At 37.2% G+C, this 22,265-nt stretch overlaps 2 protein-coding genes across 6 annotated transcripts in view; both read right to left on the bottom strand.

The window, feature by feature from the left end:
* Positions 1-9,685, bottom strand: part of LOC140755664 (uncharacterized) — a 32,752-nt gene extending 23,067 nt beyond the window's left edge. For all 5 annotated transcript variants that reach the window (XM_073090973.1, XM_073090972.1, XM_073090975.1 and 2 more), the window contains exon 1: positions 9,348-9,685. The gene's annotated coding sequence lies outside the window, so the exon portion shown is untranslated. The remainder of the gene's footprint in view (positions 1-9,347) is intronic.
* A 7,490-nt stretch (positions 9,686-17,175) lies between these two features.
* On the bottom strand, positions 17,176-22,166 carry LOC140755445 (ras-related protein Rab-24). Its single transcript, XM_073090706.1, has 5 exons — positions 21,855-22,166; positions 20,864-20,952; positions 19,718-19,844; positions 18,866-19,013; positions 17,176-17,453 (listed from the first exon to the last, which is right to left on the bottom strand). The coding sequence occupies exons 1-5, from the start codon at positions 21,966-21,968 to the stop codon at positions 17,320-17,322; spliced, it is 612 nt and encodes a 203-aa protein (XP_072946807.1). The 5' UTR covers positions 21,969-22,166; the 3' UTR covers positions 17,176-17,319.
* Positions 22,167-22,265: the final 99 nt, after the last annotated feature.

Here is a 22,265-nt window from a genome sequence, read left to right as displayed (position 1 = left end):
CAATATAGCCCGTTGATTAAGTGCAAGTGAGTTTGCGGTTTATTACTTGAGGTGTTTTGCATAAAAATGTCAAGAAAACGACCAAAAAGTGATTGGAGGCCTTACTTTATAATAAACAAACAATGGTACAACTACTACAACTGCGAAGTATAAATATTGCTCAAAAGAACTTAAAACGTGCAGCAATACAATAAAATTAAAGCAGCATATTGAAAGTCGTGAAAAAAATCAATTATTTTTAGCAAAAAAAAAATGGATTTTTGGAAAATCGATTATTATTTGGTAAAAAAATCGATTAATATAAAAATCTATTTCTCCCCAGCCAAGTCCAATCCAAAACTGCATAGTAAGTCTTAGAGGTCCATGCCCAGCAGTGGGACACAAAAGGTTGCCCACTCATGAGTAATGTCCACTCATTGGCAGGTGTACATTAAAACGTTATGAAATGAGTTTCAAAGTAATTCCTTGACCTATTATTAAAAGTCATATTAAAATAATTAAAACATATAATTAAACGAGTACTTTTAACTATTTTAATGATCTTGAATCAACATAGGTATGTTTACGAAGTTCTTAGAAGTGTATAAATGTGTATCAATAACTATTTATGTAATGAAGCAGATAGCCTAGTGGTTAAGAAACTCGGCCTCTCGATCGATGGGCCGAGGTTCAAATCCCAGGCAGGCACCTCGGAATTTTCAAAGTTGTGTGTAATAAGTGTGTAATAAAAATTAATTTACTTGCTAAACGGTGAAGGAAAACATCGCGAGGAAACCTGCATACCAGAGAGATTTATAAAAAAAAATCTCAAAGGTATGTGAAGTCTGCTAATACGCACTTGGCCAGCGCGGTGGACTATGGCCTAATCCTTCTCATTATGAGAGGAGATCCGTGCCCAGCAGTGAGACAGTAATGTTGTTGTTGTTGATGATGATGATGATGAATTATGTATTAAGGATTAGGGTTCCGTATAAATTATATCTATTTTTTAACAGACTTCAAAAAGAAGGTTTCTCAATTCGACCGTATATATGTTCTATTTTATGTTTCTTTATGTCCAATATGAGCGCCGACTTCAGACATATGTACTAAACCAACATGGATTCCAATTTATTTTACTTTGTGACATAGAAGTCGGTTTCATTTTTTTTAATTAACTATTAGAATTGTGCATATAATATAGTAGTAGGAGTAGCATGCAGTTCAACTGATGGCAAGTGGCTACTTCCGCCTATGGACATCTGTAATCAACCCCAGATAAGATTAGATTCATATTTGAGGTCGGCTACAGATGCGCCGCTGCCTAAGAACTACGCTGGAACGCCTCGGATAAGTATGTCTCTTACCACACTTCGAACCAGAACACAGCAGCGCTACACTGCTGTTGTAACAGAAATAGGTGTGGCGGTGGCGCTTCCGGGGTCAAATCACAATCGACTCGGCTAAACAAAAAACTAATTTAGAAATGATTCATTCATTTATATGTCATTATTTTACTAATCGAACGAAGGTACAGGGCTTCCCTCAATCCATTATGATGAGTCATTAATTTACGCATCATTATGAATAAAATGATCATTAATTTATCGGGTTTACGAAGAAATTTTGTGTCAGTCATAAATATCCCTATTAGTCATATTAAATGTCTAATTAATTTGGTTCAAATTCAAATATTAAAATTAAAATTTATTTATTTGCAAGAACATGGGTAAGACATAAGGGTTTCTTTTCAGAATTTGTAGACATAGAAGGTGGTAGAATGTTTCGTAGTTCGACTCCGGCGGCACCACCGCTACACCTATTTCTGTTATAACAGCAGTGTTAAATGCAGCTGTGTTTTGGTTTGAAGGATGTGGTAAGGGAGACATACTTTTCCTCGCTTGGTCCTCAGAAGTAGCGGCGCGTCTGTGGTCGACCTCAGCTAGGATTATGTAATCCTATCTGGGTTGATTACAAATGTAGCTTACCATCAGGTCTACTGCATGCTCGTCTGCTACTTCTATATTATAAAAAAATCAATGAAATGAATGAGTCATTTAATTTTTTTAAGAATATTACTGAATTGTAAAACTGAAAAACAGGAAAATGTCGAAATTTGTCTATCATGAAAAAAAACCCAAACGCTATTTGTTTATCGCAAGATTTAAATATAAAGTGTACGTAATGATTCAAACCAAATTCCAGTGACCATATGATTATGAGGACTAAGCTGGAACGCCTCGTAAAAGTATGTCTCTTACCACACATCAAACCAGAACACAGCAGCGCTACACTGCTGACACTGCTGTTATAACAGAAATAGATGTGGCTGTGGTGCCGGAGTTGAATCACAAAGGGTTCTACCTTCAATGTGTCCTTAGTTTATTCTTCCACAGTATACACTATACATAGAAGAATAAAGATATATATTTTGATGATTTGCAAATGAAAATAAAAATCATAATACAATCTAAGATTCTCAGGCACTTGTTTATATATAAATGGTTACAACAGAGGTAAAAACGTTTATATCTGATATAATCTCCGCGTTTAGTCCCACGTGTCGGAAAAAACGCAAAAATGACTCAATTTTCAATTGTTTATGATGCCGGCAAAGCTACGTTAAAACTGCTAGTCCGCTCTGAATATAGAAATGAATCGCGTCGCCATAGCAAATTGTATGACTACACCTGCTCGCAACTTCAGAGCGGACTATGCCTCATGCCTTTTGTGGCTGTATTTTTATAATGTTGAAGAGTGAGGGAGCCTCGGAAATGTATGTATGTACGTATGAGACATACGTACCTTACCACACTTCAAACCAGAACACAGTAACGCTAACACTGTATAACCTCTAATACTAGCGACCTCTAACTACTCGCTATCTGGGTTCGATTACAGATATCCATTACATTAAGCATCAGGTGGACTGCATGCCCATTTGCTTCAATTGCAAAACAAAAAATATAGCATTTAAACGCCATTTTGGCGTGAAACAAAACATTATTAAGTACGAGTTTAAATTCACGACGATATACAATTTAATTGATTATCAATCTTATTATCTTGGTAATAGAGTTTAAGTAGTTTTGGAAGATCATCTTTGATACATCAGAAGTAGATAACATTTGTTTCACCGATGATTGAAAAAATATTTTATTTCGTCGTTAACATTATTGTTCCACTGCTAGGCACGGGTCTCCTCTCGGAGTGATGCCATAGTCCACCACGCTGGCCAAGTGCGGTTGGTAGACTTCACACACCTTTGAGAACTTTTTAGACTTCCGTACAAGGGTAAAAACGGAACCTATTACGGGACCTATTTGAAGGTGGTAGAACCCTTTGTGGTTCGACTCCGGCGGCACCACCGCCACACCTATTTCTACCTAATAACAGCAGTGTTAGGCGCTGCTGTGTTCCGGTTTGAAGGGTGTGGTAAGGGAGACAGACTTTTCCGAGGCGTTCCAGCTTAGTCCTCAGGGGTAGCGGCGCATCTGTGGCCGACCTCAGGTAGGAATATCTAATCCTATCTGGGGTTGATTACAGATGTCCATGGGCGGCAGTAGCCACTTACTATCAGGTGGACTGCATGCTCGTCTGCTACTCTTATATTATAAAAAAAAAAGAAAAAAAAGGCCTCCGTCTGTCCGTCTGTCACAGGGCTCTATCTCCTGAACGGTTATAGATAGACACTTGATTTTTTTTTACAGAGTATGTTTAGTGGTGGCCGCTATAACAAGAAATGCTAAAAATAATAACAGTTTGGAATTTAACGAAGGACGTTACGCAAGAAACCGCTATTTTTCGACGTTTTACGCTTTATCTATGGAACCATGGTAGGTAGGCAGTTCAAACTCCCTTCACTGAAGAAACGGTCGAAGTGCTTCAGAGGAGAGCCAGGTGGCGCGCTCTGAGGTGCTGGCGAGATCGGCTATTGGAACCACGTAACATACGCCAACGGGTGGTCGATGCTATCGTACCGAACTTTCGGGCTTGGCTCGTTGCCAAAATTCGTGGTTTCTTCCGGATGACCCAGATACTTAACGGACATGGCTGTTTCGGTGAGTATCTAAATAGGATACAGAGGGAAGATACGGCCCAGTGCCATCATTGCGGGCACCACGAGGATTCCGCACAGCACACGCTGCAGTACTGCCCAGCGTGGGAGTCTCAGCGGCAGATCCTCGTGTCAAAAGTGGGACCGGACCTGTCTCCAGCGGCCATTGTTGGGGTGATGATGGTGCGACATAGTCATGTCCGCGAAGGAAGACGCCGAGCGAGCTAGGGAGCAAGCTGAACCCGCTCGGAAATGGAGTCGCCGTAGGCGTACACAACGCCCACTGGCGCGGGGTCCCTGTAGTTCCGGGACCAGAATAGGGCTACGGTATCTCCTGCCTGTCGTAAGAGGCGACTAAAAGGGGCTTCCGGGGTTGCGGGTGGTGAGTGTGGGAGCTCGAACCGCCCGGACAGCGACCCCGGGAAGGACGGCGGTATGTGTGGTCGCATACCGTTGTGCACACCAGACGGTGTGGCGAGCGTCAAGCTCACCTGGGCGCAGCCCGATGGGGCAACGCGCTAAGAGGACTCCGGTTGCGTCCCTGGAGATCCCGGAGTCCTCTACGCAGCGCCGAGGACGGCCACCGGGGGGGTTTTAGTGCGGTAAGAATCCCACATAACCCTGTGCCGCTCCCACGGCACAGGGTACCTTTTGAAGGTTTACCCCTCGTAAACAAAAAAAAAAGTTCAAACTATCACAATGCAACAAAATGCATGAAAATTTGGTGGTACGGAACCCACAGATTAAATAACTTATGATCTTATGTATACAATTCCGGGTTCAATTAGGTCGAGTGTAAATTCAATGAATTCCTATTAGTTTTGTCTAGATGTTTTTTGACGTATAGAATATCTAGATCTGATTAAACCTCAGACAAACAAAACAATGCTGTGTAAGACGTATTTGTAACCACAATCTACACTAGGAGTGAAGCACCATTGTGGATCTCATGAATTTTATTATTCTTCAGTTTTTTGTGCAATGTATTTTTATGTGAACGTAACTAGTTATTTATTTAACGACAAAGGATTGATTTTAACAATAAAATATGTTTAAATTATAGTTATAAAGTTATTTTTTACTTAAAACTCTTTTTATTACCCGACTGCCAAGGAAGGGTTGTGGAATGCGAAGTATGCAGTCCACCTGATGGTAAGTGGCTACTGCCGCCCATGAACATTTGTAATACACCCTAGATAAGATTAAATGAGGTCGGCCACAGATACGCTGCTATCCCTGAGGACTAAGCTGGAACGCCTTGGAAAAGTATCTCCCTTACCACACTTCAAACCAGAACACAGCAGCGCTACACTGCTGTTATAACAGAAAAAGGTGTGGCGTTGGTGCCGGAGTTGAACCACAGAGGATTCTACCACCTTCAGACCTTTTATAATTTACTTATATTATTTATAATCTTACATATAAAATTCTCGTGTCACAATGTTAGTTACCGTACTCCTCCAAAACGGCTTTACCGATTTTCAACAAATTTTATATGCATATTTATTAAGCCTGAGAATCGACTACTATCTATTTTTCATACCCCTAAGTGATAAGGGTTAAAAGTTTTATAAAGATCCTTTATTATTTTATTTATATTTCTTTATGATCTTAAACAAAATGTTGCGAATCCCTGATAGACAATGACGGCCTAATTGCTTTATAATAGTGCTACTCGTAGATAATTATAACGGTTTACGCTATTCTTAAGATAGTTTTACTAAAGAATTTGTATATAAATAAATAAGACTTATGTTATTGATTAAATATGACTAATTTTATAAGGTTTCTACGGGATTTTAAACTATTAAATTATGTTAGTAATTTTGTAGGTATGTGTAGATCCCGGAGTCCTCATCGCAGCGTCGAGGACGGCCACCGGTGGGGTTTTAGTGCGGTATGAATCCTACATTACCCCATGTCGCTCTCACGGCACTGGGTACCTTTTGAAGGTTTCTCCCTCATCAAAAACAAGTTATGCGTGGGTCAAAAATTGCAACTTTATAAGTAGGTACTTCTACTGAACCAATTGAGCTGTTTTATTAGCTTCGAAGACGATGTACCTGGGTTTAGTAAAAATATTATTATAAGTGAATCTTATTTTATCATTATATTTCGTTTTAGGGTTACGTACCCAAAGGTTAAAAACGGAACCTTACTAAGCCTCCGCTGTCTGTTCTTATGACCGTCTCCCAGAGGGCTCTAACTCTTGACCCGTGATAAGTATTCTTGATTTTTTTACAGAGTATACTCGTAGTAACAACAAATATTAAAAATAAAAAAAGTTTGAAAATAAACGGGGGTTGCCATACAAGAAACCGCTTGTCTTCGCTTTTTCGCTTTATTTTTTAAACCGTAATATGTAGACAGTTCAAATTTTCACAATTCATTTAGCAGCCAAGAAGCTATGATAAGAAATACTAAAAATAAAAACTGAATAAAAAATTCGTGAAACGGAACCCGCCGTGAGCGTTCGATTCGCACTTGGCCAATTATTTACAATAAATCATGTGTTAAGGGGTTATTTTATTAAATACAATGACACCGCAAAATAACATAATGTTTAACATACCGAAAAGTATAAAAACTTAAAACTTTATAAAAAAAACTAAGCTGTTGACTTTTTAAACGAAGTAACTACGTTTTATTAATACCATAGATTAGTAAAAAATACTCACTCCTAACTAGAAAAAGTGCCCAGTTTTGAGAATTGAAATACTTGCGTAAAAAAGTTTTGCCACGTCTCCGTGCTAAAATATCGCTAAAATATTTGAAATAATTATTTATTTATTATGTAAATTACGCAGTATTAGTTATTTATTCGTAAATTTTCTCTAAAAATGTTTTTATTTGACAAGAATTCAAAAATAGTACATTACAATACGAGGACGAAAAATTTTTTTCTGACAAGTGTGAGCTTGCAGGCCGAGCCGCAGGCGAGGACTGCAATCACACGAGTCAGAAAAACATTTTATATCACGGCGTGCGTAAATTGACGTTTTACGCACGCTTCGCGTGCGCAAAACCCCCATTTCCGACCCCGTAATATAAAATTTTATACAACACGCGGACGAAAAATGTTTTTCTGACTCGTGTGATTGCAGTCCTCGCCTGCGGCTCGGCCTGCAAACTCACACTTGTCAGAAAAAAATTTTTCGTCCTCGTATTGTAATGTACTATTTCGTCCGCGTGTTGTATAAAATTTTATATTACGGGGTCGGAAATGGGGGTTTTGCGCACGCGAAGCGTGCGTAAAACGTCCATTTACGCACGCCGTGATATAAAAGAACTTACGATAATAAGCCATTTGTGGCTTCATTCAATTTCAAGGCGGCGAAGTATCTTTACTAATCTATGATTAATACCATCAGAACTTTATACTTAAGTAGGTATATGACTCAGTTACTAAATATGGTAATTGTAAAAAGATTACATACAAATTTATTCATATAACATACTAGATAAATCAAGGTGAAGTCTACCAATACGCACTAGGCCGCGCGGTGGACTATGACCTAATCCTTCTCATTCTGAGAGGAGACCCGTGCCCAGTGGGACAGTAATGGGTTGATGACGACTTTATTAGTGATTAAAAAATCCGTAAGCTACTATTATTTATTTGAAAATTAAATATCTGTTAAATACACAATAAATAAATAGTTTATAATCTTATATATAAAATTCTCGTGTCACAATGTTAGTTACCGTACTCCTCCGAAACGGCTTTACCGATTTTCACCAAATTTTATATGCATATTCAGTAGGTCTGAGAATCGGCTACTATCTATTTTTCATACCCCTAAGTGATAAGGGTTGTTCACCCTTAACATTTTTTTATTTATATGGCAATACAACGTTGCCGGGTCAGCTAGTAAATAAATTATATTTGTACATACTACAAACTATTGGTCATAAGCTTATATAAGCCTTTTTTAAATAATTTGATAAATGTACTAAAACAGGAAACTCCTATCATTATAGAGGATTAGATGCTTGCGTGTTACAAACACTTATTTATAACAATTTATAAAGAAACAAAAATCGACCATGGATTATTATTGTCCCACTACTGGGCATGGATCTTCTCAGGCAATATTCTTGAAGGTGGTAGACCCTTTGTGGTTCGACTCCGGCGGCACCACCGCCACACCTATTTCTGTTATAACAGCAGTGTAGCGCTGCTGTGTTCTGGTTTGAAGTGTGGTAAGAGACATACTTTTCCGAGGCGTTCCAGCTTAGTCCTCAAGTAGCGGCGCATCTGTGGCCGACCTCAGGTAGGAATATCTAATCCTATGGGGTTGATTACAGATGTCCATGGGCGGCAGTAGCCACTTACCATCAGGTGGACTGCATGCTCGTCTGCTACTCATCTTATATACAAAATTTTCGTGTCATAATATTAGTTACCGTACTCCTCCGAACCGGCTTTACCGATTTTCAACAAATTTTATATGCATATTCAGTAGGTCTGAGAATCGGCTACTATCTATTTTTCATACCCCTAAGTGATAAGGGTTGTTCACCCTGAACATTTTTGTATTTATATGGCAACACAATGTTTGCCGGGTCAGCTAGTAGGTATGTTATAAAAATATCTGAGACTAAACATTACAAAACTTTGAGAATATTTAAAGAACTCAGGTGTAAAGGTTTCTTGATGTTTTCCTTCACCGTTAAAGGAAGTAATAATTAATTTTTAAGACGCATTTAATTTTTAATACACAACTGCATGTGTCGGTTTTGAACCATGGTCCGCCGGTTTTTAAGATCGAAATTAACAAAGTACATTTAAAAAGATTTAAATACTTCTAGTTATCTATATCTATGCTAATATTATATATAACTAGCTGACCCGGCAAACGTTGTGTTGCCATATAAATAAAAATTTTAAGGGTGAACAACCCTTATCACTTAGGGGTATGATAAATAGATAGTAGCCTATTCCCAGACCTACTGAATATGCATATAAAATTTGGTGAAAATCCGTAAAGCCGCTTCGAAGGAGTACGGTAACTAACATCGTGACACGAGAATTTTATATATGTATAAGATTATGAAGTGGAAAGATTTGGTTGTTTGTTTGCATTGAATAGTTCCGAAACTACTAGTTCGATTTGAATAAATATTTTTTTAATATATTAGGTAATTTATCCTTGAGTAACATAGGCTATAAATTATTAAAATAAAATTTTGTTAAAGTAATGAAATATGCCACCAATATAACTCCCAGATTGACCTCTCTAAACCAGCGAGTTTCATACATAAATGAGGTCTTTTAAAGTGGTTCCTGAGCTGAGATAAATAAACTTACCTATTTCATTTTATAAAAAAATCTTCTAAAGTTGAATTACCACAATACACTTTTAAAACACTTTTATATTACTTGATTAAAATACACACAAGAATATTCAATAAAATTAAATAAATTCCACACTTTAATAATAAATTTAGAAGTGTAAATAAATATTAAAATTATTTTTACTTAGCACGAAAAACACTTTACACTTTCGCGTGCCATAAAACACTGGAGATGTGTAGGAATTGTTAGCTTTTTAATACTAAGGTGGAAAATTTTTGTTTTAGAGTTTTTGTTCGAAGCGCGCGTTCAGGCAGTTAGTATGTGCACACTGATCTGTGGCAAGAAATAAGAGGCAGGGCGCTGCTGGTAGGGTTGACACTTGACACTAAGTGTAAAATACACTTATTATAAATAATATTCTATTTATAGTATACGAGTAGCGGATGGACGTGCAGTCCACCTAATGGTAAGCTACTGCCTATGGACATCTATAATCAAGCCCAGATAGGATTAGATATTCCTACCTACGGTCGGCCATAAGTGCGCCGCTACCCGCCTCGGAAAAGTATATCTCTCTTAGCACACCCTTCAAACCAGAACACATCTACATTTAACATTGATTATAATTAGGTAGAAATAGATTTGGGCACCACCGCCACACCTATTTTGGCTTAATAACAAAATGATTTTGACAATTAGATTAGATATGTCAAATTTAAAAAGACAAAAGTTGATATAAAATTATTAATTAAAATAATAATATTTTTAATTATAACATAACTTATCGGTGGCAACCCTTAGCCTTAATGAGTACATGCGAGGCTAGCCACCATGATCATACGTCAACGGTGTGTGGTACAAAATACAAGAAACAGCGTTAAAATCATTTATATATCACTATTTTTTTTATTTTTTTATTTACTCTTTATTGACCATGTTAAAAACGGTGTGGTGCAAAAGGCGGACTTAATGCTAAATCGCATTATCTCCCAGTCAACCTTAGGGATGTGCAGAAAAATTGATACATAATAAAAACTATACATATATAGTATAATATAGTTATAAAAATATAATAATAAATAGGAAATAAAATAAAAATGAAAAAAGGAGTAAGGAGAACATGAAAAAAGAAAGAATGTGAAAAAGAAAAAGAAAAAAAAAGAAATAAGATATAAATAGATTAAACTAAAAATAGAACGAACTTCGAAAAGTGGCACATGAAATACGGGTCGCAGGGTATTTGTACCATGCGAACTATGTTTATCTCTTTCTTGCGTATTCATTTAGACGTGCTATCCTACTTGCACCCTTTACACATTAGTTTCTTACACATTTGAAGGTGATAGAACCCTTTGTGTTTCGACTCCGGCGGCACCGCCACACCTATTTCTGTCATAACAGCAGTGTTAAGCGCTGCTGTGTTCTGGTTTGAGAAGTGTGGTAAGAGAGACACACTTTTCCGAGGCGCTCCATATATTTTTATGATTATTATTAGTTTTCAGGGCTAGCGACGCTGCTATGACAGACCTCAGGTAGGAATATCTAATCTTATCTGGGGTTGATTACAGATGTCCATGGGTGGCAGTAGCCACTTACCATCAGGTGGATTGCATGCTCGTCTACTACTCCTACTTATATTATGAAAAATTATACGCTACTTTGTACACACAAGCTCTCAAAAATGAAAAACCTTTAAGTCTGTGACTTACACCGTTTTTATAATGAAAGTATCGACATAAAGGTTCTTTCCGGATACACTGCGAAGAATTCCTTCGCCCTGAGGCAGTAATTGTTTTATTTTGACAACAAACAAAGAATTTTCGTAAAGTAACAGGTATTTGCACAGAGTAATAATAAAATAGACCTATATGTCAATTATTCACATTATTTTTAAGCAATTTTATCCGATTTTGCCTATTGAAGATCGAAATTTTAATAAATCTTGTATCGTTGATTAATAATCAAGCTGAGGCGACTTCCCTCTACTCGTCAAGAGATGACGTCACGACGCCACGAGTATTCCGAATCACGCTATCGAAGATTTCTAAATATCTTGCATATATACAAGCTACGAACTGAGACTGTCGGAGCATGGCCGCTGTCCAGACATGATCACCTAGCCCACAGGGAGATCCCTTTGTCAAGAATCTAGCAATGTCTTGTTTATCACAGTCCGATAGTTGAAAATTTCGGTATCTATTCCGTAAATTATCTCAAGGTGGTAGAACTCTTTGTGGTTCGACTCCGGCACCACCGCCACACCTGTTTTGTTATAACAGCAGTGTAGCGCTGCTGTGTTCTGGTTTGAAGTGTGGTAAGAGACATACTTATCCGAGGCGTTCCAGCTTAGTCCTCAGGGGTAGCGGCGCATCTGTGGCCGACCTCAGGTAGGAATCTAATCTTATTTAGGGTTGATTAAAGATGACTGCTACTAATAATAATAATATATAATGTAACTTGACAATTTTTTTTACTTAATGTATATTACCGGAATAAATAGGCTTTTTATTTTTATTTTATTTTATTTATTTAAAGATGACCATGGGCGGCAGTGGCCACTTACCATGAGGTGGACTCCATGCTCGTCTGCCACTTTTACAATATTATAAAATATAATGTCAATCTATGCCATCTCTAGATTTATTCGATACTCTGTACAAAATACTAAATAATTTATCGACTAAATAATAATAGGGAAGTCCAAAGTTCATTTTAATGCATTTTTTTAGTGGAATTTTCTTTTTGAGATTCCTACTTTCCTCTACACAATTAGTGATGTACTATTCACAGATTTTATCGATATTTATATATTTTAGCAGCAAAATTTAGCTTAGCTAATAGCAATGATAGCCTCATTGAGAAACTCGGCCTCATGATCGAGGGTCCGAGGTTCAAATCCCAGGCACTTCTGATTTTTCAAAGTTATGTGCGTATTAGAAATTAATTACACGGTGAAGAAAAACATCGCGAGGAAACCTGCATGCCTGTGAAATCTTACAAAAAAGTTTTGAAAGGTATGTGAAGTCTACCAATACGCACTTGTCCAGCGCGGTGGACTATGGCCTAATCCTTTCATTCTGAGAGGAGACCCGTGCCCAGCAGTGGGACAGCAATGGGTTGATGATGATGACTATATTCTTAAAAGTCCTTTACTAGAGGTTTAACTGTTAACCTAATCGCAACTAATATTATAAATGCGAGTATGAGTTTGTTTGTTAGACTTTCACGACTTAACTACATAACCGATTGTCATGAAGTTTTGTACACAGGTTCTCAGGAGTCCAGAAAAGTATATAGGATACCTCTTATCCCGAAAAAAAGTCTTGTATAGGCAAAAACAACTATTGGCAGTCCACCTGATGGTAAGTGGCTACTGCCGTATGGCCTTCTGTAATCAACCCCAGATAGGATTAGATATTCCTACCTGAGGTCGGCCATATGCGCCGCTACCCCTAAGTTAGAACGCCTCGGAAAAGTATGTCTCCCTTACCACACTCTTCAAACCAGAACACAGTCGACATATATGTCGACGAGTTTGGCAAACTCATTCAATATCAAGTTTGAAACGATCAAACATCATCATCATCATCAACCCATTACTGTCCCACCTCCGAGCACGGGTCTCCTCTCATAATGAGAAGGATTAAGCCATAGTCCACCGCGCTAGCCAAGTGCGTATTGGTAGACTACACATACCTTTGAGTCTTTTTTTAAATCTCTCAGGTATGCAGGTTTCCTCACGATGTTTTCCTTCACCGTTTAGCAAGTGATAATTAATTCCTAATACGCACATAACTTTGAAAAATCAGAGGTGCGTGCCTGGGATTTGAACCTCGGACCCCTCGATCAAGAGACCGAGTTTCTTAACGTCTAGGCTATCACTGCTTAATCAATCCAATCAAACGCAAAAAATATACTAAGGAGCAGTGGAGTATAACGAATAAAAACAACAATATTTTCAAAATATATTTAAATTACACATATACAGCATTTAAACAATAGTCATTTTAATATTAGCTTATAAGTAATAAAAAAATTAAAGCTTCTTGAAATATTACATAGACATTGAAATACACATCGAGTTTTCTGAAAATTTTCCAAAATTAAAAGTATTACATAACCGAAATAATTAGCGAAGTTTTTTATCATATAGGTGTAGCAGACGAGCATGCAGTCCACCTGATGGTAAGCTACTGCCGTATGGACATCTGTAATCAACCCTAAATAAGATTAGATCCCTACCTGAGGTCGGCCACAGATGCGCCGCTACCCCTGAGGACTAAGCTGGAACGCCTCGGATAAGTATGTCTCTTACCACACTTCAAACCAGAACACAGCAGCGCTACACTGCTGTTATAACAGAAATAGGTGTGGCGGTGGTGCCGGAGTCGAACCACAAAGGGTTCTACCACCTTACATTCCGGTGTTCCGTATCACCAACATTTTTTATTTTTTATTTTTAGTATTTGTTATTATAGCAGCCATTGAAGTAGATACATTGTGGACATTTGGACTGTCTATCTATTAACGTTCAATAGATAAAGCGAAAATCGTCTAAAAATAATGTAATGTAATGTATGTAATGTAACCTAATATAAATTAATGCTGCTCTCTAGTATTTTTGCGACGCCCTCTCAGGGCATCACATATCTCTTATATTATGTTGTAAGTTGTGTGTGTATTTTGCAATAAATAAATAAATAAATAAAATAGCTGTTTCGTGTATAGCGACACCCATTTATTCTGAAGATATTTTTTTAGTATTTGTTATAGCGACCACCATTATACATACTCTGTTAAAATTGAATGTATATCTATTACGGTTCAAAAGATAGAGCTCTGTGACAGACGGATAGTTTTTACGCTTTGGGTATGGAACCCTAAAAATATTACATTAGCGCACGGTAGGGATAAGACGTTATGAGATAATCGATATAAATATCGATATTTATAAAAATATTATTAAACAAAAACCCTACTAAATAAAAACACTTTTTAAGATGGCGGCCAACAAACATAGATTTAACTTCACACAAACCGAGCATGCAATCCACCTGATGGTAAGTTACTGCCGTATGGACATTTGTATTCAACCCCAGATAAGAATAGATCCTACCTGAGTCCTCAGACGCCGCTACCACTGAGAATTAAGTTAGAACGCCTCGAAATAGTATGTCTCTTACCACACTTCAAACCAGACCACAGCAGCGCTACACTGCTGTTATAACAGAAATATGTGTGGCGGTGGTGCCGCTAAAGTCAAATCACAGAGGATTCTACCCCTTTCATTCTTAATTTTCTTGTCACGCAGTCAATCTTTCCTACCCCTCTCATTCTTCATTTTCTTGTCACGCAGTCAATCTTTCCTACCCCTTTCATTCTTAATTTTCTTGTCACGCAGTCAATTTTTCCTACCCCTTTCATTCTTAATTTTCTTGTCACGTAGTCAATTTGTCCTTCATTTGGCGCTATCTATCTATCAAACTTAGCCTCAACAAACCACAGAGGGTCTAACCACTCTAATTCTTTTTTCTTGTCACGCGGTAATTTTGACATTTGGCGCTGTAATGCCGCGTTCACACGTTTGCTTAGCCTCGACAAACCATTACAAATTCAAATGTGTAGCTAGTGTTTGACTTACTTTGTGTAGTGCAAGCACTTATAGTCTATACCTACAATGGACTGTTGATTTTTAATTGACTTTAAAGATTATGTATTCGACTGCTATGTATGTATGTATGTACGTATGTCTGTATGTATGTATGTATGTATGTCTGTATGTCTGTCTGTATGTATGTATGAAAATTTGTATGTTCGCGATTTTCTCAAAAACTACTGATCCAACTTGGATGAGATTTTGTTTATTTGAAAGCTTATTTTCCAAGGATAGTTTTGGTATGTAGTACTCTAGGATTTTTTTATCACATCAAAGGGAATTTGCCGCAAGCTTGCGACTTGTCCACACGTTTGTGTTTATAGAGGTTGGGTGTTTGCGCAAAAAGTGTGGACGCAATATTAAAATATTTAACGCATATTTTTTTAAATAGCACTCCTTTAGCTCATTATTATAAACATAATTATATAATACTTCACAAACAAAAATATTAAAATATTAATTTAGTTAGTTTTGTTCGCTTTCAAACTTAAAATTAAGACATTACAATATTATTTATTATTAGTATAAAAATTCTGTACAATATTAATTATAGGGTATTTTTCCTTGTAAAATCTAATCATATTTATTCCAATAATCTTCCTTAAGCCCACCACAATATTTGAATGGCTACCATCTTACACTTAGGGCGCTTTTCCTGTCATATAGGAGTAGCAGACGAGCATGCAGTCCACCTGATGGTAAGCTACTGCCGTATCGACATCTGTAATCAACCCCAGATAGATTACTACCTGAGGTCAGCCGCTACCCCTGAGAGACATACTTTTCCGTGGCATTCCAGCTTAGCCCTCAGGGGTAGCGGCGCATCTGTGACCGACCTCAGGTAGGAATCTAATCCTATCTGAGGTTGATTACAGATATCCAAACGGCAGTAGCTTATCATCAGGTGGACCGCATGCTCGACTCCTACTTTTATATTATACAGGATGAATTTTTCAAATGAGCGTTCATGGCCAAATCCAAAACTAAAAAAATTGAGACCACATTTAAATAATGCACTCAATAGCTGTCTTTTTATCTCTTTCTCCCCTTAAAGCAGCAAGGAGAAAATAGCAACCGTCAAATTGTGATAAAAATATTTATTCTCACATGTTATACAGGGTGAATCTTAGAAATAGGGTAGGTGGCCAAATATTTTTCTTTATAATATAGGAGCAGCAGACGAGCATACAGTCCACATGATATTAAGTGGCTATTGCCGTATATACATCTGTAATTAACCCCAGATAGTATTATATTTCTACCTGAGGTTGGTCACAGATGCACCGCTACCCCTGAGGACTAAGCTGGAACGCCTCGGAAAAGTATGTCTCCCTTACCACACTTCAAACCAGAACACAGCAGCGCTTAACACTGCTATACCTTCAGAGTAGAACCATGAAAGGTTCTACCACTTTCCAAGTATAGCATGCAGCTTATAAAATCACTGCTTTTTGTACAATTGGACATCTGTAATCAATTAAAGTATTGTAATTTAGAGGTGGTAGAACACTTTGTGGTTCGACTCCGGCGGCACCACCGCCACACCTATTTCTACCTAATAACAGCAGTGTTAGGCGCTGCTGTGTTCCGGTTTGAAGGGTGTGGTAAGGGAGACAGACTTTTCCGAGGCGTTCCAGCTTAGTCCTTAGGGGTAGCAGCGCATTTGTGGCCGACCTCAGGTAGGAATATCTAATTTTATCTGGGGTTGATTACAGATGTCCATGGGCGGCAGTAGCCACTTACCATCAGGTGGACTGCATGCTCGTCTGCTACTCCTATATTATAAAAAAGAAATCACCAATAGGATGGAGTTCTTGGGGCAACTTAAAGAACAGTGGTATTTACATTTATAGATTGCCATCCCTGACAATTATGGAACTCATATAAGTATCCCTCTTACCACACTAACAATGCAGTAGTCCTAAATTATAACAGAAATATGTCAAAATATACACCCTGTATAACACGGAATGTGACGTCATCAACAAAAGCAGTAATCCTTCTTTTTATTTCTTTCACAAAACAACGTTACACTGCTGTTAAAACAAAACTTTGTTATAAAAACACATCCTGTATAACGCAGAATGTGACGTCATCAACAAAAGCAGTAATCCTTGTTTTTATTTCTTTCACAAAACAACGTTACACTGCTGTTATAACAGAAATAATTATGTTCAAAAACACACCCTGTATAACGCAGAATGTTACGTCATCAACAAAAGCAGCAATCATTCTTTTTATTTCTTTCACAAAACAACGTTACACTGCTGTTATAACAGAAATTTGTTAAAAAAAAACACACCCTGTATAACACAGAATGTGACGTCATCAACAAAAGCAGTAATCCTTCTTTTTATTTCTTTCTTCTTCTTCCCTCTGCAGCTGTACTCTCTGTTCTTCAACGTTCTTCATTACAGCTACATCCGCCGCACAATCGTCTACGATCTTCTGGAATAATTCCTCTGTGAAAGAGATTGTACTTCTGTTAAATAAAATTCTTAATTTATTAAATTTTCTCTTAATTAAATTAAATATATGTATTGTCCTTGTCTAAATGACGAGAATACAATTTTTTATATAATTACACTAGCTGACCCGGCAAACTTTGTCGTTATTTCATATAATATGGCCTATGTTACTCGTGTATAATGTAGCTTTCGAATGGTGAAAGAATTTTTAAAATCGGTCCAGTAGTTTTTGAGCCTATTCATTACAAACAAACAAACAAACAAAGTTTTCTCTTTATAATATTAGTGTAGACAACAATACAAATTTTAATATAATTCAATAAAATATAAAATCAATGACTAAATAATTAAAAGTTAATTACAAAATATCACTATCATCCACCCATTACTGTCCCACTGCTGGGTACGAGTCACCTCTCAGAATGAGAAGGATTAGGCCATAGTCCACTGCGCTGGACAAGTGCGTATTGGTAGACTTCACATTCCTTGAGATTTTATTTTAATCTCTCAGGTATGCCCATTTTCTTAAGATGTTTTCCTTCACCGTTTAGCAAGTGATAATTAATTTCTAATACGCACATAACTTTGAAATATCAGAGGTGCGTGCCTGGGATTTGAACCTCGGAGCCCTCGATCGAGAGGCCGAGTTTCTTAACCACTAGGCTATCACTGCCATTCAAACAAAAATGCTACCACAAAAATGTTACAATTACAACTTCTGTAAAACATATAATCTTTCTGTAAAAGTAGAAAATTAAATGAAACTATTACAATTCTTCTTTAAAAGAGATATTTCTTCTGTAAGTTTAAAATAATACATAAATTTTTTCACAAAAAAGTTGTTCAAAGTTTGTGAAGTCTATCAATCGACTCGTGCCCAGCAGTGGGACAGTAATGGGTTGATAATGATATCCTCAACTAACGACACCAGGGGGGTTACTACCATCTCTTAAAGCAATATTATTTCAATCATACATTTAAATTTCGTAACACGACTTCGTTAAAGTAAGATTGTTTTTAAAATATTACAATAAGCAGTTTTGTATTATGTCGGTCGAAATTATTCATTCTTTTTTTGCAGGAAATTTTGCAGTTTCTTCAACTGTGTATGACGGAATATTTTACTGTTTTAAGGAGGTCGTGGTACGAAACAAAATAATGTTGATGCAATATTGAAACAAAAGTTTCCTGAACTATGATGGTTTTTAAAAGATGGTGGTAGGCCCCCTGGGTTCGCCAAGATACGATCTGTGACTATCAATGGATTAATGATGGATGGATGTCCAGACTGACGGAAGGACTGACAGACACAAAAACGAACAATGTCTGTTTCGTCTATTTAATCTGTCCGTTCAACATAATATAAATTGAATAAAAGAGATCCCTTAAAATTCCGTTACACTTACCAACATTCTCCCCAGTTTTACTCGAAGTCAGGAAATGCCCGTGCAACCCTTGGGAGTAGGTAGCCACTGTGTCCTCTGGGACCTCCCGAGAGGCCACACCTGTGTCTATCAGGTCTTTTTTCGTACCGCATAGATATACTTTACAATCCTGGAAAATATGACCTTATATTTGAAAATAATATAAACCTTTGTGGTTCGTTCAGAGGCACCACCGCAACACCTATTTCTGTTATAACAGCAGTGTAGCGCTGCTGTGTTCTGGTTTGAAGGGTGGTAAGGGAGACTACATGCTCGTCTGCTACTCCTATATTATAAATAAAGGGCAGAACTATAAGGATTAGCAATGCTTAGCAAAAATGCTGAAAGGAGTAACGAGGCCTATTTTGATAAAAACGAAAACTGCATCATTCGATTTTTCAAAAATCTATTTCCCTAGCCGGGAATTAAACGAGTTAATTTTGAAAAAAAACACCTGTATCATTCCAGTATCGTAGTGTCGCTTATAAGAATCAAATTCTTGGGAGTAATCATAAATGACAAACTAAAGGAAAGCCTCAAGTTTAAGAAAATAGATTTTGTTATCAAATAGACTGACAGGGAGACCTCCCTTGGCCAGAAATCTATATAAAAATGAATGTTTATCTGTACATCCTTTATAGAATTTTAAACTATGCATTTGATCATGTTTTAGCAAAGTTGTTGTGTATGAGCCCACGAAGGTTTCTGAGTTGGTACGACCAATTTCCGACAGATGGCGCCACAGTCATTGCAATGAAAGTACAAAGAAGCGAAGCGAAGCGGGCGAAGTCGTGGGCACTTCTGTCTATTAACTATAGATATAAATAGATTTACCTCCTCCACTGTCCGTAGTTCTAGCAGCCAATGTCTTAGTCTAATCCAGGACGCCATTGAGGTAGGTTCGTAGCATATGATTGCTGCGTGGGCACCTCTGTAGTACATTCTTGTCATTGCCTCGTACCTGAGGTATTGAGGTTGGGTATTGTTAATAGTTTTTTTTTTACAAACTTAGCAAAGTTAACAAACTGGTTAAAAATAAATAAAACTACCAAGAAACTGAAGAATTATTAACTGTAATTTCCTTAAATATTAAAGTAGACATTCATTAGTTTACTATACATACACACATTTCCCAAACATACACACATACACACACACACGCAGACGCACACGCACACGCACACACGCGCGCACACACACACACACACACACTCACACACGCGCACACACCCACACACACGCTCACACACTCACACACACACACACACACACACAATCTATACCACACCACACATGTAAAAAACACTTTCACAACACTTTTGATTTTTGTAAATTAACTATTTTTATAGCTATCATATGACTGTTACTCATGTCTATAAACTGAAACATTTCTGTGAAGAGCCCTGCCTTCTATCATGCAGGCTATGCTTAGTATAGAAGGCAGTGTTCACTTGCACGTACCAAACATTATAAATTATTATTAAATAATTTGTCAAACGATACAGGTCTACATTGGCTCAATAAAGATTTATTATTATTATATAATATAGGTGTAGCAGATGAGCTAGCAGTCCACCTGATGGTAAGTGGCTACTGCCGCCGAATAGGATTAGATATTCCTACCTGAGGTTGGTCACAGATGCGCCACTACCACTGAGAACTACACTCGAATAAGTATGTCTCTTACCACACCCTTCAAACCAGAACACAGCAGCGCTTAACGCTGTAACCACATGTTGGTCTTCTACTCCTATATTATAAAAAAGGAGTCCAATCTTATCTGAGGTTACAGATGACCATGAGCGGCAGTAGCTACTTACCATCAGGTGGACTGCATGCTCGTCTGCTACTCACATATAAAAAAAACACATAAAATAATGCAATAACGTATAAAAAGATTTTAGTTCTTTTAGCAAATATTTTTTGACTTTTTTGGAAGCAAAAATACAAAAGTAGGACTTATATATAAGAATAATATACCTTTCACTGCCGGCTGTGTCCCATATACCAATATTGAAGTTTTTGTCACCAGATTGCATTGTTTTTGCACAGAAAGCTGCTCCTATCGTCTGTTACATAAATAATATTGTATTTATAAAAGTGTTAGAAACCATTTTGCTTTTGAAGGTATCATCATACTATCTACTTCTTCATTATAATGGTTTTTTTTTATAAGAGTAGCAGACGAGCATACAGTCCACCTGATGGTATGTGGCTACTGCCGCCCATGGACATCTGTAACAACCCTAGATAGGATTAGATATTCCCACCTGAGGTCGGCCACAGATGCGCCGCTACCCCTGAGGACTGAGCTGGAACGCCTCGGAAAAGTCTGTCTTCCTTACTACACCCTTCAAACCGGAATACAGCAGTGCCTAACACTGCTGTTATTAGGTAGAAATAGGTGTGGCGGTGGTGCCGCTAGAGTCAAACCACAAAGGGTTCTACCACCTTCAAACTGTATAGCATCTACTGTTTTCTTTCTGGTTTGAAGGGTAACTGACATTTTTATCTGTGGTATTTCAGCATCCAGCTTAGTAGAGTAGGGGGTTTTGGGTTCAATCCTCAGATATCTAAATAATGACTTTAAATTTCTGTCTGGCTTTTTCTGTATTTATCTTTGTCACACATAAACATGACAGAGTCTTAGCTTTGCTCAACTATCTGCGTGGCCGAGCTTAGATAAGTCTCTGATGTTATGTCTATAACACTCTAATAAGTAATGTCTTCCTTACCACATCTTGTAAACTAAAATACAGCGCTTAACACTGTTATTGTTAGTCAGGATTACATGTAAGTGGTGTCTCAATGGTTGAACCAGAAAAGATTCTACCACTTTCGTCTCTAGTATTAAAAAATAAGAATAATAACTATGAAATTCCATTGTTGACACAATTCTTTGTTTACAACTTCATAACCAATATAATTACTGAAAAATGAGTAATTACACTAAAAAACTGAAATAACTTACATTTTGATACGGTGTACCGGTATTAAACCTACAATTAACGAATCTTAACACTAAGCTAGTCTTCCCAACATGTTCGCTGCCTAATAAAACTATTTTAAAATCGCACCTACTCATCTTAAGTTTTTACGAAGTTTGGTTCACGTTTTCTTGCATATATAAAAGTCGTGTATAAAAATAAGTCTTAATATAGCGTTAAACAAATTAATAAACTCATGTCGGTTTTAATATTTAATATTATTGTTTTATTTACATTAATAATAATAAAAATACGTTTATTTCTTGTTATTGTTTCAATTGCATCATGTGACAACTGACAAGTCGTTGTCATATTTGACGTTGGAGTTGCCAGATTAAAATTTATATTTTGGCAAATTTCTTCTTATTCGTTCCTTTATGGCTGAAGTTCGTGCC

This window comes from Epargyreus clarus, unplaced genomic scaffold, assembly GCF_041222505.1.
Source record: "Epargyreus clarus isolate Ecla_fem2 unplaced genomic scaffold, WU_Ecla_fem_2.2 ptg000033l, whole genome shotgun sequence".
NCBI classification, from domain to species: Eukaryota; Metazoa; Arthropoda; class Insecta; order Lepidoptera; family Hesperiidae; genus Epargyreus; species Epargyreus clarus.
The sequence above is the reverse complement of the archived record's forward strand: the minus strand, read 5'-3'. Positions and strand labels throughout refer to the sequence as shown.

What these genes read in the sequence shown, in the direction of transcription:
- LOC140755445 (XM_073090706.1), bottom strand. Translation starts at nt 21,968, where the DNA reads ATGAGTAGGTGCGATTTTAAAATAGTTTTATTAGGCAGCGAACATGTT. An exon ending in CCGGTACACCGTATCAAAAT is followed by an intron (nt 20,953 to 21,854) that starts GTAAGTTATTTC and finishes TTTATGTAACAG; the next exon opens with ACGATAGGAGCAGCTTTCTG. An exon ending in GACACAGCCGGCAGTGAAAG is followed by an intron (nt 19,845 to 20,863) that starts GTATATTATTCT and finishes TCAATACCTCAG; the next exon opens with GTACGAGGCAATGACAAGAA.